General features: G+C 36.8%; 1 protein-coding gene across 2 annotated transcripts in view; it reads left to right on the forward strand.

Moving 5' to 3' along the window:
- Positions 1–15,652, forward strand: part of LOC108695671 (rabphilin-3A) — a 121,231-nt gene that overhangs the window by 73,074 nt on the left and 32,505 nt on the right. For both annotated transcript variants that reach the window (XM_041567840.1, XM_041567838.1), the window contains 5 exons: positions 2,477–2,606; positions 4,380–4,463; positions 5,300–5,450; positions 9,680–9,721; positions 13,525–13,686. In XM_041567840.1, the coding sequence (XP_041423774.1) occupies positions 2,477–2,606; positions 4,380–4,463; positions 5,300–5,450; positions 9,680–9,721; positions 13,525–13,686 (569 nt within the window). The remainder of the gene's footprint in view (positions 1–2,476; positions 2,607–4,379; positions 4,464–5,299; positions 5,451–9,679; positions 9,722–13,524; positions 13,687–15,652) is intronic.

Here is a 15,652-nt window from a genome sequence, read left to right on the forward strand (position 1 = left end):
TGTACAAGGTTGTTATAAATAGCTCAGCTTAATATCCTAATAGGATAAATTGGATTCTTTTTATAGGCAAATTGAAGGATCTGCAAAGTACCTGAAATAGAATATGAGTTATATATATCCTACTGTAAATCCCAGCAGGCCATTTGAAGGAACTGCATTATATGGAAATGATCCTGTGATTTGGATATATCTCTAGATCTAGAGGCTTCAAAGGTCCAGCACAGTGGTCTTCCCTATGAATGACCGTAATACTAGCATTCTGGAAATGCTGAGTTGTGCCTGGTCATGTACTTTCAGAAAGAGCCAGCACTTCACAATGGCCCTGCTTTCAGATAAGCTACTGTAAGATACTAATGTAACTGAAGGAGTCATGACTTGAATTTTTACTGTTTAGTGCTGGTCTCATATCTATGACCAGGTGAGGCATGGGAGAATTTTTAGCAATGCAGGTGTCAGGGATCTGTTATCTGGTTACCTTCCCATTGTTCTGTTAATGGACTACTGGGGGAAGGAAGGGTGGTGGGTGATAATACTCCAATTTGCAGTGCAGCAGTAAAGATTAACTGAAGTGTTATTTATGCTAATTATGTTACCAATTAAAAAAGGTCATTATTTTATTGCTGCATTATATTTTAGCATGCCATTATATGCCAGACTTGTGCACCAAAGGTATGGATTGAACACACCTTGTTTTTGGCACACATAATGAACTATGGCATAATATGACACCATAAATTTCAGTTGAAAAGGGCATGATAGTTGTCTCTTTTAATGGAGAGTTATTGTGAGTTGGGGTGGCCTTTGCTTTATCTGTAGGTTATACACTATAGGTCTTTCTGATATATATCTCAGGATTTTGAAAATGATAGCAGATAGAGGTAGGGAAACCTGCACTTACACTGACACACTTTATGAGGGTAAGCGCCATCCACTAGGATACAGAATTTTTAACTAGTGAGTATTGCTTGGTAGACAGTGGAGGAGCTGTAGATGTGATCTATTTGGATTTTGTCAAAGCGTTTGATTCTGTGCCCCACAATCGACTGCTTTCTAAACTAAGGTCTGTTGGGCTTAATGAAGTCATTTGCACATGGACGGAAAACTGGCTACAGGATCGGGTACAGAGGGTGGTTGTTAATGGTACATTCTCTACTTGGAGTAAGGTTCTTAATGGGGTCCCTCAGGGCTCTATATTGGGTCCACTTTTATTTAACTTGTTCTATAACGACTTAGGGGAGGGTATTGTAAGTAATATATCAGTGATTGCAGATGACACAACTATCCAGCCCAATTAATTCCATCCAGGATGTGGCATCCTTGCAACATGATCTTGACAAACTGGCAATCTGGGCAGCTAAGTGGCAAATGAGATTCAATGTTGATAAATGTAAAGTCATGCACCTGGGATGTAAAAATATCTGAGCCATTTAAACCCTTAATGGGACTGCACTAGGCAAATCCATTATGGTAAAGGGTCCTTGGACTCCTTGTAGATAATAAACTTGGCTGTAACAAGCAATGCCAGTCGGCAGCATCAAGGGCAAATAAGGTCTTGAGCTGTATTAAAAGTGGCATAGAGTCACAGGAGGAGGGGGTCATTCTTCCACTGTATAGAGCACTAGTAAGGCTCCATTTAGCATATGCCATACAGTTTTGGTCTTCAGTGCTCAAACATGATATTATTAAATTAAAAAAGGTACAGAGAAGTTGTTCAGGCTGGAGAAGAGGTGCTTAAGGGGTGATATGATAACTATGTATAAATATATAAGGGGATCATATAATAATCTCTCTAATGCTTTATTTACCAGTAGGTCTTTCCAGCAGACGCGAGGTCACCCATTCCTTTTAGAAGACAGGAGGTTCTGCCTAAATATTCGGAAGGGGTTTTTTACAGTGAGAGCTGTGAAGATGTGGAATTCTCTCCCTGAATCAGTTGTACAGGCTGATACATTAGATAGCTTTAAGAAGGGGTTGGATGGCTTTTTAGCAAGTGAGGGAATACAGGGTTATGGGAGATAGCGATTGTCATTTTGGAGTAAGGAAGGAATTTTTCCCCCTCTGAGGCAAATTGGAGAGGCTTCAAATGTTTTTTTTGCCTTCCTCTGGATCAACTAGCAGGAAGGTTAAAATAGCGTTAAAAGGTTAAACCTGATGGACGTGTGTCTTTTTTCAACCTAACTTACTATGTTACTATGTTACTATGACTCCATTTTAGTAAGAAAATTGAGCATTAGACCATATTGGAATAGAGGACATGTAGAGATTTTTATGCAGACCCCTAACTAGGCATGGTTTTTAAAGGGCAAGTAATTTGTTTAGTTCCAAGAGAATATATTTCATTTAACTCAATCGTTTAATTGTATTAATGGTCATAATCATGTATAAGTATCATATATTGCAGCTACAACATTATCTGCCTATTTAACATATTTCTGTTATCACTAGCTGCAATGCTTGCCTTTTTTTTTTTTTGCAGTCGATTGGTTGACAATCTTGAAGATATGCGGAAGACAGTGACTGGTGACGGGGTGAATCGTTGTATCCTCTGTGGGGAACAGTTAGGGCTGCCAGGATCAAAGTGTGTAGTATGTGAAGACTGCAAAAAGGTAATGATTAAACATCTAGGAACTATTGCATCTTTTTTAATAAATGTTACATGCCATTTAGGGATATGGACGATCTCAGTGCAACTAAAAAGAGCAAATAAGCATGTACAGTATTAGCACAGTAGTGTAGTTGCTGGCTTGCCACAGTTTAATTCGGACTATGGCTGCAATGAATTGATATATTCACCCTGTTTCTGCGCACCTATTAATTAGATCCCAAGCAAATCAGTCCTAGTGTTTGTATGTGCATGTGTTTTATGTATTGTATGAATGTGATGAGATTGTAAGCTCCACATGGGGGCAGGGACTGATGTGAACAATATGTTGGTGCTATATAATTAAAGGATAATAATGCCCCTCATTTTATTTTCTGTCATCCTTTCTCTTAAATGTACAGTACCTCCTACTCTCTGATTTACTCTGAGACCCATTTATATTTATACCCCTGGTTGTACTCATCCATTTGATAGGATTCATAATGATATTTTGTCAGTCCTAACCGTGTAATCCCAACCCCTCCCTGTGCTCAAATCTTTCTATATATTTAAGGAATAGAAGACAAGGTTGCTAGGATACCTTTTCCCTCCAGCTTCATTGCTTCTGTACCCAACCGTAACCTTACCAAACTATTTACAATGATAATTCTTCCTTCCTAATCTTTATTCTGATAAAGTATTCCTTTTATCTAAATGCAACCCTTGCTTGGCATGCTCCCTTAGAATAGGATCACACTCCCTTAGACCTGGTGATTATCTGGCAATCTGGGAACACTGCGTGAAATTTGGGATAGACTGGCAAATTGAGTTTTTACAGAATCAGAAAACTTTGCACATTGCATTTGCTGGCCATTGACCTGCAGTTGAAGACAAAAGAAGTTAAGAGTTCAGATTCAGTTCCATACAGCATGAAGGAATTGGCTGAATTTATATCTCTCAATATAGTGCTCTGATTTTCTCATGATGCCAAACAAAATCCTGGTTTCCGCATATCTGTATTGCTTACAACACCTCAACTTCTTATGGCTCTTTCAAACTCATGGACCTCCAGCTGTTGTGAACTACAACACAAAATATATGTAAGCTGTTATTGGATGCTCAGAATTGTTTCCAATAGACACAGACCCTAAAATATCACATGATATGAGAAATTAAGCTTTGCAAGAAATAAAGCATTACATTTTGCATAGTAGGACCATGAAAACCGAGTCTTGGCTGATTTTTTTTCCACAATAAGGTTGATTTAATGGAAAATGAAGATAATTTATTAAAATGTCAACATAGATTAAATCCTTTTCCTTTATGCATTTTCTGTATTTATGACTAGGAAATATCCCTTAACAGAATATGAAATCTAAAAATACAGATATTATACAGATGAAATGCCAAGCTGCAGTTATGTAACAAAAATACAAAAAATTTGACACTTAGGGGCATTTTTTATAAGGATTATAGTTAGGCAAACGAAGGCAAAAAAGCAAGAATTTATTTCACAGGTCATGCAAGACTGTTGTTATTATTTAGATAGATAGTGTACAGTGCATATAATATATTTAACAGCTAAAAAGGTTTGCTGTAGGTCCCTTTGCAGAGAGCAATTTTAATTTACTGATTATTGGAATATAGAAATTATATTGATGATAACCCTACACTCGCATTTAACCTTTGTTATGATCTTAAACATAAATGCATTGGTGCAATCTTTTTTTGTTTCTTTATATATAAATATATGAATTAAATGAAATTTGCCTGACATTATAGTTTGTTTTATTTACAGAATGTTTGCACAAAATGTGGCGTGCAGTCCAACAGTCGTCCTCATTCCATATGGCTGTGCAAAATATGCAGTGAGCAGCGGGAGGTCAGTATTTATTTGTGTGTAAGTGGGAAAGAAAGGGAGTTTAAAATATCATGGATTGGTCAAGAGATCAAATTTAGGAAAGATGTTTTCTGATTAGAGCATGTTTGTCATTCTAACTAGCCTGGATAACATTAAAACCAAATATCTATGGCTATACCCTTTCTCTCTATAATCTACCAATCAGTTTACCTTTACGCTTGAGAAATGTATTAACCTGACACTGAAGCAATGTTTTTGACAAAATAAAATGTTTTGCAGGCTTGATTTACTAACACAAGTGCAGTTACCCATATCAACCAATTCTTTTTTTTTTTAATTTTTGATTTTTATTTAAAATGAACAGGGTCAGGTCTAGAACATACAGCAGTTGTATAGTTACAATCCATACATTATGGCATACAGTAATCAAATAGGTCACACTTATTTGTGTAGAAAAAAGAGGCATATCAACAAACTTAACATTCATTACCTGAAATTAGTCATTGTCACTATTGATCAACCAATTCTTTATACATGTATGGGACCTGTTATCCAGAATGCTTGGGACCTGCGCTTTTCCAGATAATGGATATTTCTATACCGTAATTTAGATCTTCATATCTTAAGTCTACTAGAAAATTATTTAAACATTAAATAAACTCAATAGAATTGTTTTGTAACAGTAAACTGGCTACATTTTCATTTAATATTGTAAGGCACTTTATTTAACCTTACTTACAAAAACATTTGTAATTAGTCATAACCATCCATGAACATCCACCTTTTTCAACTCCCTTGTCATAATATTATTATTTTGATTTTTAAAAGTCTTTAATCATTCTAATTTTCCATTCTAGGTGTGGAAAAGGTCTGGAGCATGGTTCTTTAAAGGTTTTGCCAAGCAAGTTCTACCACAGCCAATACCAGTGAACAAGTCAAAGTCCCAGAAACCTCCTGCTGTATCAGAGGATTCTGTTCCAGAGCAGAAGCGCTACCCTCGGAGTCGAGGTGACTGCTATTATTATTATCAATCTCCTGGTAAATGACATGTTCTATAGGTGGAAGGCTTTGCAATAAGGAGGACCATGTTGACGTTTCAATCATAAGCTTCAAAAGCTGAGAGACATGCTGCAATTGCTGTATATATATATATATATATATATATATATATATATATATATATATATATATATATATATATATATATTTGATCAGTACCTTGTGGGTTGTATTGCAGACAGTAGGGATGTAGCGAACGTCGGAAAAAAAGTTCGCGAACATATTCGCGAACTTGCGCAAAAACGCGAGCGGTTCGCGAACGGTTCGCGAACCCCATAGACTTCAATGGGAAGGCGAACTTTAACATCTAGAAAAGACATTTCTGGCCAGAAAAATGATTTTAAAGTTGTTTAAAGGGTGCAACGACCTGGACAGTGGCATGCCAGAGGGGGATCAAGGGCAAAAATGTATCTGAAAAATCTGCCTGTGTGTGCTTGGAAGAGATAGTGTAGGGGGAGAGCTGTTAGTGATTTCAGGGACAGATGATAGTAAGTTTGCTGGCTAGTAATCTGCTTGATACTGCTCTGTATTGGAGGGACAGAAGTCTGCAGGGATTTGAGGGACATTTTAGCTTAGGTAGCTTTGCTGGCTAGTAATCTACTGTTCTCTTTAAACAACTGCCATACGTTGACCTTGTAGGCATTGTTTGCCCAGTTTTTTGGACGCAGCCACTGAAGCACAGTTGCCAGAAAAAATATGCCATATAAATGCTGAAAATAGTCATTTTTCGCCATACGTTGACCTTGTAGACATTGTTTGCCCAGTTTTTTTGGACGCAGCCACTGAAGCACAGTTGCCAGAAAAATTATGCCATATAAATGCTGAAAATATAAATTTTTTTGGTTGCAGCCACTGAAGCACAGAGGCCAGAAAAATTATGCCATATAAATGCAGAAAATATGCATTTTTTTGGTCGCAGCCACTGAAGCACAGTTGACAGAAAAATTATGCCATATAAATGCTGAAAATATAAACTTTTTTGGTTGCAGCCACTGAAGCACAGAGGCCAGAAAAATTATGCCATATAAATGCAGAAAACATGCATTTTTTTGGTCGCAGCCACTGAAGCACAGTTGACAGAAAAATTATGCCATATAAATGCTGAAAATATAAATTTTTTTGGTTGCAGCCACTGAAGCACAGAGGCCAGAAAAATTATGCCATATAAATGCAGAAAATATGCATTTTTTTTGGTCGCAGCCACTGAAGCACAGTTGCCAGAAAAAATATGCCATATAAATGCTGAAAATAGTCATTTTTTGCCATATACGTTGAGTCAACGTATGGCAAAAAATGACTATTTTCAGCATTTATATGGCATATTTTTTCTGGCCTCTGTGCTTCAGTGGCTGCGGCCAAAAAAACTGGGCAAACAATGCCTACAAGGTCAACGTATACACTACTACAGCGGTGGATACGGATTACGTAAAATATATGAATGCTGCTTGAAAAAAAGTAACTCAAGTGGTTTTTCTAGAGACGATAATATTATCAATATTTAGACAAAATGTGAACAAGCTCACACAGCTCGATGGCGGGTTGAAGAAAACACTGTGCAAATAATGCCTACAAGGCCAACGTATACACTACTACAGCGGTGGATACGGATTACGTAAAATATATGAATGCTGCTTGAAAAAAGTGACTCCGGTGTTTTTTCTGGAGACGGTAATATTATGGATATTTAGAAAGAATGGGAACAAGGTCACACAGCTCGATGGCGGGTTGAAGAAAACAGTGTGCAAATAATGCCTACAAGGCCAACGTATACACTACTACAGCGGTGGATACGGATTACGTAAAATATATGAATGCTGCTTGAAAAAAGTGACTCCGGTGTTTTTTCTGGAGACGGTAATATTATGGATATTTAGACAGAATGGGAACAAGGTCACACAGCTCGATGGCGGGTTGAAGAAAACAGTGTGCAAATAATGCCTACAAGGCCAACGTATACACTACTACAGCGGTGGATACGGATTACGTAAAATATATGAATGCTGCTTGAAAAAAGTGACTCCGGTGTTTTTTCTGGAGACGGTAATATTATGGATATTTAGACAGAATGGGAACAAGGTCACACAGCTCGATGGCGGGTTGAAGAAAACAGTGTGCAAATAATGCCTACAAGGCCAACGTATACACTACTACAGCGGTGGATACGGATTACGTAAAATATATTATGGCTGCTTGAAAAAAGTGACTCCGGTGTTTTTTCTGGAGACGGTAATATTATGGATATTTAGACAGAATGTGAACAAGGTCACACAGCTCGATGGCGGGTTGAAGAAAACAGTGTGCAAATAATGCCTACAGGGCAAATAATGCCTAAAAGGTCAACTTATACACTACTACAGCGGTAGTAAAATAAAAAAAAGTAAAATAAAAAAAAAATGAATATTAAAAAAAAAAAATTAAAGTTGGTGCTGCTGAACTACTAGGAGCAGCAGATTAGCACACCAGTCCCACTCCCCAACACTGCTAGACTAATAGCACTGGGCTCTTATAGTAGTAGTAGTAGTAGTAGTAGTAAAACAACAAAAAAATAAATAAAAGCAGTCCTTACAAGGACTACTGTTATTGCAGCAGTCAGCAGATGAGATCAGAAGCAGGACAGCTGCCCACTGCAGCTACATACAGAGCACTGCAGTAGAAGGTAGATTACTAGCCAGCAAAGCTACCTAAGCTTAAATGTCCCTCAAACCCCTGCAGACTTCTGTCCCTCCAATAACAGAGCAGTATCAAAACGATTACTAGCCAGCAAACTTTCAACTGTCCCTGAAATCACTAACAGGCAGCAGCTCTCTCCCTACACTATCTCTTCAGCACACACAGGCAGAGTGAAAAAACGCTGCAGGGCTTCGGTTTTTATAGGGAAGGGGAGTGGTCCAGGGGAGAGCTTCCTGATTGGCTGCCATGTACCTGCTGGTCTGGGGTGAGAGGGCAAAAAAAAGCGCCAACAATGGCGAACCCAAAATGGCGAACGTCGCGCGACGTTCGCGAACTTCCGGCGAGCGCGAACACCCGATGTTCGCGCGAACAAGTTCGCCGGCGAACAGTTCGCGACATCTCTAGCAGACAGACACAGGCTTAATAAACTGTAGGATGTGTTGCCACAAATAAATGAAGGCAGTTCAACTGAAGTAGATATTAACATATAGAATGGGAACACACATTGAGGAAGGGGCTTACAAACAATACCGTCATAATGCAAACTCTATATTGCTATGAATAAGAAATACAAATACAGTTATGGGACCTGTTATCCAGAATGCTCGGGACCTGGGGTTTTCCGAATAACGGATCTTTCCGTAATTTGGGTCTTCATGACTTAAGTCTACTAGAAATTCATTTAAACATTAAATAAACCCAATAGGCTGGTTTTGCCTCCAATAAGGATTAATTATATCTTAGTTGGGATCAAGTACAAGTTACTGTTTTATTATTACAGAGAAAAAGGAAATCATTTTTAAAATTTTGGATTATTTGGATAAAATGGAGTCTATGGGAGACAGCCATTCCGTAATTCGGAGCTTTCTGGATATCGGATTTCCGGATAAGGGATCCTATACCTGTACATTAAAGCATGGCTTTCTTCACTGTTTGTTATCTTAATTGAACAAAATTATAGTTTCTTTAATAGAACAGTTAAATATGTAGAACTGATTTTTTTTATAGCCTCTAATATAATTGCAAGCCTTTTTGTATTGTGAATTATGTATTGTAGCTATGTTATCTGTTCACTATTTCACAGAAAAACAGAAAGGGACAGTGACAAATCAAGTAGTTGCATTTTATTTTGCTTTAACTTCTAAGTATGAACTGAATAAGCTGCTCGGATGAGTAGTGAAATGTCTTCAATGATTACTCAGCAAGTCCAGTTGTTTTAGAATTACTTAGATAAAGTATGGACATGGTTTTACTGGGTCATTCTGGCTCACAGCAATATCTGTCAAGGGATAGTGGTCACATCATATGAAAGTGATTTTTTGCCCACGCTGTACAAGGACAACCAGTACAAGTAAAGCCTATGCCGGTTGCGTTTATTAATATCCCCTGCTAGACATGTCTCGCTACACAGCTTTGTGTGATCCTGATATGACATTTGCCATGTAAATATGAGTGATTTACTGTGTAGTGTAATGATGCTAATTATTTGTTTTACTTGTTGTTTTAAGCCCAACCTGAGCTTGCTGCGCAGCCAGATCAAGAACCCTATGGTAAGTGGAAATACTTTGCTTACAGAAAACTGAGTATCTTTAAATGTACAACCAAATGCATTATAACATCTGCTTTCCATAATTACCATGGTAACCAGCTTTAAATGTAATGCGCGCACTTTTGTGTTATTAAATCTGTCGCTGCTCATTGAAGCCGTATCGCATGTTGTTCTGTTCTGTACAGGAAAAACAATTGCATGGATTGGATTATGCATTTTTCCCCTCGCTAAGAAATGTTTAGTACCTTGCAATTGTTATCAATTTGCTGGTGCTTAGAAAACTGAGGGGATTGAGTAGTATAGCAATGAATTATAGATATACATAGGGAAACAAACACGGCTTTTTATTATGCCAGAATAAAATGTTTTTCAAAGGGAGCACAGAGCACAGAAGGTAAGAAGCGAATGGAGAGCATGAGGCAAGCAGTTTTTCTGTGCTGATGTGTTTACTGCAGTTTGTTGCAGATTGAGATTGTTTAACATTATGAACTACTTTTATGAAATCAAAGTTCCTAGTAATGTGTTTACCTCATTGATCAACATAAAAGGCTTGACAATCTAAGAAAATTTTAATTGTTTTTCAGCTTTTCAGTTTTAGGAGAGGGCATGAATAGAAAGATGAACAATAAAAAAGTAGCAATAACAATACGTTTGTAGCCTTACAGAGCGTTTGTTTTTTAGATGGGGTCAGTTGCCCTCAATCGAAAACTGCAAAGAGTCTGAATAAAAACGCAAACAATTCAAAAAACAAAAAAATGAAGGCCAAATAAAAAGTTGCTTAGAATTAGCCATTCTATAACATACTTAACATGCACTTTTAACGAAAGCACACCATGAATCACCCCAGTTATGGTTATCTATCAACAATGCTGAATTCTAGTGAATTAGTTCTAACATGCCCCTTGCCTGTCCCAAACCTCTGCTTCTCAACCCAGCCCAAGGTTTTAATATTTCAATTATGGTTTCCATAAACCTCTTCTATTTTCAGTGTTGTCCTCAAGTACTGTGGTAATTAATATACATGTCCATTTTTTGTTTCTTATTAGTTTGACAAGGTTATCAGATTCATCAGAGGTCATATCTAAATTATAGTAATCCATTTAATAGAAAAGGCATCTCTCTACCTCTACCTCTACCTCATTCTGTTATTGTGAAAATTTAATTCTTTTAACCCCCCTGGAGAAACAAAATTACATTCTCAATTATTTGTATTTATTTTATCGTGGAATGTATGACATGCTTAAGAGAAGGTATCTACAGACTAACACTTCCTCCATATCTTTTTTGCCTCTGTTCACCCAGCACTCACAAATAAACTGTGTATTCTGTATAATGTCAAATAAGTCCTATTTTATAGGAAAATGGGTTTGACCCTAGAGTTCTGTTGAGAGCCAAGAATGACATGTGAACAATGTTTATCTCAACATAAGTATTGTCATTCTTTGTCTTCTAAACATTGTATTTGATATCTGCAATGTACAGGTGGTCCATACATTACGTCTGGAAGTCGAATGACTTCCTCACAGCTATATAATAGTATTTGTGTTAGCTGTATTTGAATGGAAAATAAAATAATAAAATATGTTAACTAAAAATAATAAATAGGATCCATGTAATAATTAAATGGTTATAGAAATCCTTTGATTTCTCAATGTTATTGATCATTTTGCCTGATGCCAATTTTCCATTGGCAAAGAAATTCCAATGATGACTTCCTATGGATGCCATTGACTTCAATAGTATTTGTCAGAGGCAGTTATGGCATCTGTGGAATAATGTTAAACGATATTAGACTTAACATATATAATGTAGTGAAAATAAATACTTAACTGTCATCTCAAAAGCACATTGGTTCAAACACACATCGACTTAAATCACCCATAAAAAGATGAAACCCTTAGACATGATCAAAATGCAAAAAGAACAAAACACAAATACACATAACCTAAAGAAAAGGAAACTAAAAAACCATCAACAATAAAGGAAAGTATAAAATAAAGTAAATATAAATGTATCAATCTACAAAATTGTATAACACATCAAGATTTCAAAAATAACATGACAATTCCCAATCCCGGTTTATACCCCCATATTCCTCAATGGTCTGATTCAGTATATTCAGTATATTTCCTCAGCTAGTAACCTTTTGTTCACATTCCCTTTCCTAATTTCTGTGCGTGGTTTGTCAATAACCTGAAAATAGATGTTTGTAGGATCTACATGTTCCAATTTCACATGTCTGGCTATAGCCGATTTCTGTTCGCCCCTTTCTGCAGTTGATAAATAGACCACCCCTCTTGGCAAGCTATTAAAGTATTTGAGGAATTTTGTATTTCCTTTTGGTATATGAACTAACAAAATCTTTAGATATCTGAATCGCATTACATGCCTTACATCTCCTGCGTCCACACTTGTAAGTTCTTTTATATTTCAACCAAGTTTTACTCTGTACATTGTTCTCTGAATGAAAAAGGCTCTTAGAAATCCAAGAGGCTAAGTTCCTGCCTTTCTGGAACACGAAAGAGGGTACCTCCTCCAGAACATCCTCTTTTGTGTTCCGAAAAGGCAGGAATTTGGCCTCCTGGATTTTTAAGACCTCCTTGTGGTGCACTGTGCCTCCTACATGGTTCTGGACTATCAAGCTTACTGGGGCAGCTGTTCACATGTTGCACACAAAGGTTGAGTGTATCTGTGTGCTCCCAGGTAATCTCTTTTTCCACAAACGACTTGCAGACTGTGCCTTCCCCAAAGAAGCCATTGTTTTCTTTCAGCATCAACGTTATACTCATCTCAATGCCCTCTTGTTTCATAATTTTCTAAACACGTTAGGGTGTTTAATATCGTATTATCAATATTTGTAAAGAGAATGACATAAAACTGATTTTAAAAGCAGCATTATGAAGAGACTTTACCCTGTGGGAATGCAGCAAAAAGGGAACACTGTGTATGTATGTAGACATACAGTATAAGGGGGAGTGTAATTAAAAATCACAAGTGATGTTTAAAATGGTGTTTTTTGCAAATGTTTGTTGCTGCTCACAATGTAAAATCATTAGCTGGTGAATATTACATGGCTATGCAAAGGTTAGCATTAACACCGGCTCTGGAGTTTCATTAAATATTAAGTCGCAAAATACGCTTTGGATTGCAAAATTTTATTACATACACTGCGACTGTTCACAAAAACCATTTGGCCGCAAACTTTACGAGGAAGTCTTTGAGGTCTGTAATTGGGCAAAAAGGATTCAAACATGGACGCTTACATTCGCAATGGTCTTTGTGAACGCTTTTTTGCAAAACATATTACATTCTTGCATTAAAAAGTAGATAGATATAGATATATAGTGAATAAAGTAGCCCCTCTTGTAAAATATAAGGATATTATAAGTTACCGAGGAGTTTCATTACCATATAAAAACACGAGGCCGAAGGCCGAGTGTTTTTATACAGGTCATGGAACTCCGAGGTAACTTATAATATCCTCATATTTTACAACTGGGGGTACTTTATTAATTATAATACACAAATTTTAGTGAGTCATGTGACAGAAATTACATCACTACTCACCGTTTATAACTGATGACATCACTACTCACCGTTTATAAGGATATAATTTACAGGATATTCATGGCTTTTGTGTATTATAGATAGATATTATTTTACAGGCCAACAGAAGACCAAAGTATAACGGAGGAAGAGCAAATGGCAAATTGCATGGCTGGTTTTGAAAAGATACTGACACCATGCTTTATTAAATATAGGAATATATATGTATAACTATATTCTCTATTTCTATGCTTTAAGAAAAGGAATCAACTGCTGCCAATCCAGGAAGAACTAATTACCCTCCTCTTGCTCGTAAGCCAGAGTCAAGAATGGCACCAAGTGGTAGTGAATATGAGGTAGAAGAAACCAGAGACAACTCATACAGTGGTACAGACAATGACATAAACAGAAGCCCAGGAGGTCAGTAAACTTACCAATGTCAGTTTTTAACAATCAGTTAAAATAATTAGGTTATAGGAGCAGAAGTTAAAAAAAAAAATTAAAGGCTTCCTTCATTTACCATGAACTCTTCCATTTTCTTAATATTGCTTATTTCCTTCTTACAAAATCTGTGGATGTTTGCTTACACTTTTAGCAGAAACACTGTTTTGAGTGGAAAGACCCAAATGTTTTGGAGATCCCCTCAATACCCCTACACAAACTTGAATTTTGTTTATGGTAGCTGTTTACTGAGGATAGAGTGTCAGGCATATTCTTTTAGGGGTTAGTTTCACACTAATAGAGTGCAATATAATATATGTAAGATAACACTTACACAGTAAGATCCCAAATACAAAATATATACTATAAAACATCTATGCACACTAAAGAAATGCACTAGTTGCAAAAACAAGCGAGTTCCCACTCTCTGTTAAGCCCACCATAATTTTCAGTAGTTTTCAACTGATAGATCCAAAAAGCCTCGAGACGACACAGCTTTTGATCTAAATTGCCCTTCCTCATATCATTTTGGGGTCTATCTATAATTTGAAAACTTACGCATGATACACCCTGGTGTTTGTCTATCAAATGCTTAGCTATAGCTGATTTAGTATCCAAACGTTCCACAGCTGACATATGTTCTGACACCCGAGTGCTGGTTGTCCTGATGGTCTTCCCCACATATTGGGATCCACAAATGCAGTTGAAAACTACTGAGAATTATGGTGGGCTTAACAGAGAGTGGGAACTCGCTTGTTTTTGCAACTAGTGCATTTCTTTAGTGTGCATAGAGTTTTATTGTATATATTTTGTATTTGGGATCTTACTGTGTAAGTGTTATCTTGCATATATGTAATATATTGCACTCTATTAGTGTGAAACTAACCCCTAAAAGAATATGCCTGACAGCCTAATATCTGCTACATTGTAATATAGAAATTTTGCAAGTATTATGTAACTAATAACAAACATTGTATACTAAACTTATATACTGTATAGTAGCAATTTGTAACATTCCACTACTGTGTAGAAAACTCTTTTGTAAGTTTAAACGGGTTTATGCAATGCACAATGTGTTTGGTACTAATTTATCTCTGTATTAATCCTGATCGGGGTTAATGTTTTTATGGGCGTGGTTTGTGAGGCTTTTTGTGGTGCTATATTAACTGGTGTGGGGGTTGGCATACCTTATGCTTCTGAGGAAGTGGCGAGATGCCACAAAACGCGTCAAGCGTAGGGGTACAAGTCACTGCTATGATATTTACACTTTTAATCATTTCCAATAAATGAAGATATTATGATTCAGCTGCCGACATGCTCCCCAACTTCTGTTTGGTTTCCATGTGATATTGGCCTGGACCGGGGGCATGCTGCGTGCAAGCACACAAGTTTGCTGAATTTGCTGAATTTATAGTTTGCTAAGAACAGATCCCATTGACTTTTACATGGCCATGTTAGTTTTTTTTTTATTAGAGTTATTCTTGTGATCTGTGGGAAAAAAGATAAGAAGGTTGATATATCAGCCCCTTAGTGTAAAACATTTGTCTCAGGGATTTTGTGGGAAGTAATGTCCAATTTCTATTCCCATTATAGAGCATATAATCAATTTTTTTTTGTGAAAGAAAATCTGTTAAAGTTTGTGTATAGGGAATTTGGTAGTTCATACAGGATAATAAAACTTTTTTCTCCTTGAATTGAATCTCATCCATGACATGATAAACCTTGAGATAATTTTTTCTCTCTGAATTTAATCTGGCCCAAAGTATCATCAACACAGAGGTGGTATTGGAAACCATATGACTTGATTAGTTGGAAAAGGGTGGAGATATACAGAAAAAAACAATAGGAAGCCTAGAACAGAGCCTTGAGGAATCCCAAAAGAGACAGGTAAAGTAGAAGATGATACTCTATTGAAGACGACACTGAAAAAGTGATTTGAAAGAGT

The sequence above is a fragment of the Xenopus laevis genome, chromosome 1L (genome assembly GCF_017654675.1).
Source record: "Xenopus laevis strain J_2021 chromosome 1L, Xenopus_laevis_v10.1, whole genome shotgun sequence".
Taxonomy (NCBI): domain Eukaryota; kingdom Metazoa; phylum Chordata; class Amphibia; order Anura; family Pipidae; genus Xenopus; species Xenopus laevis.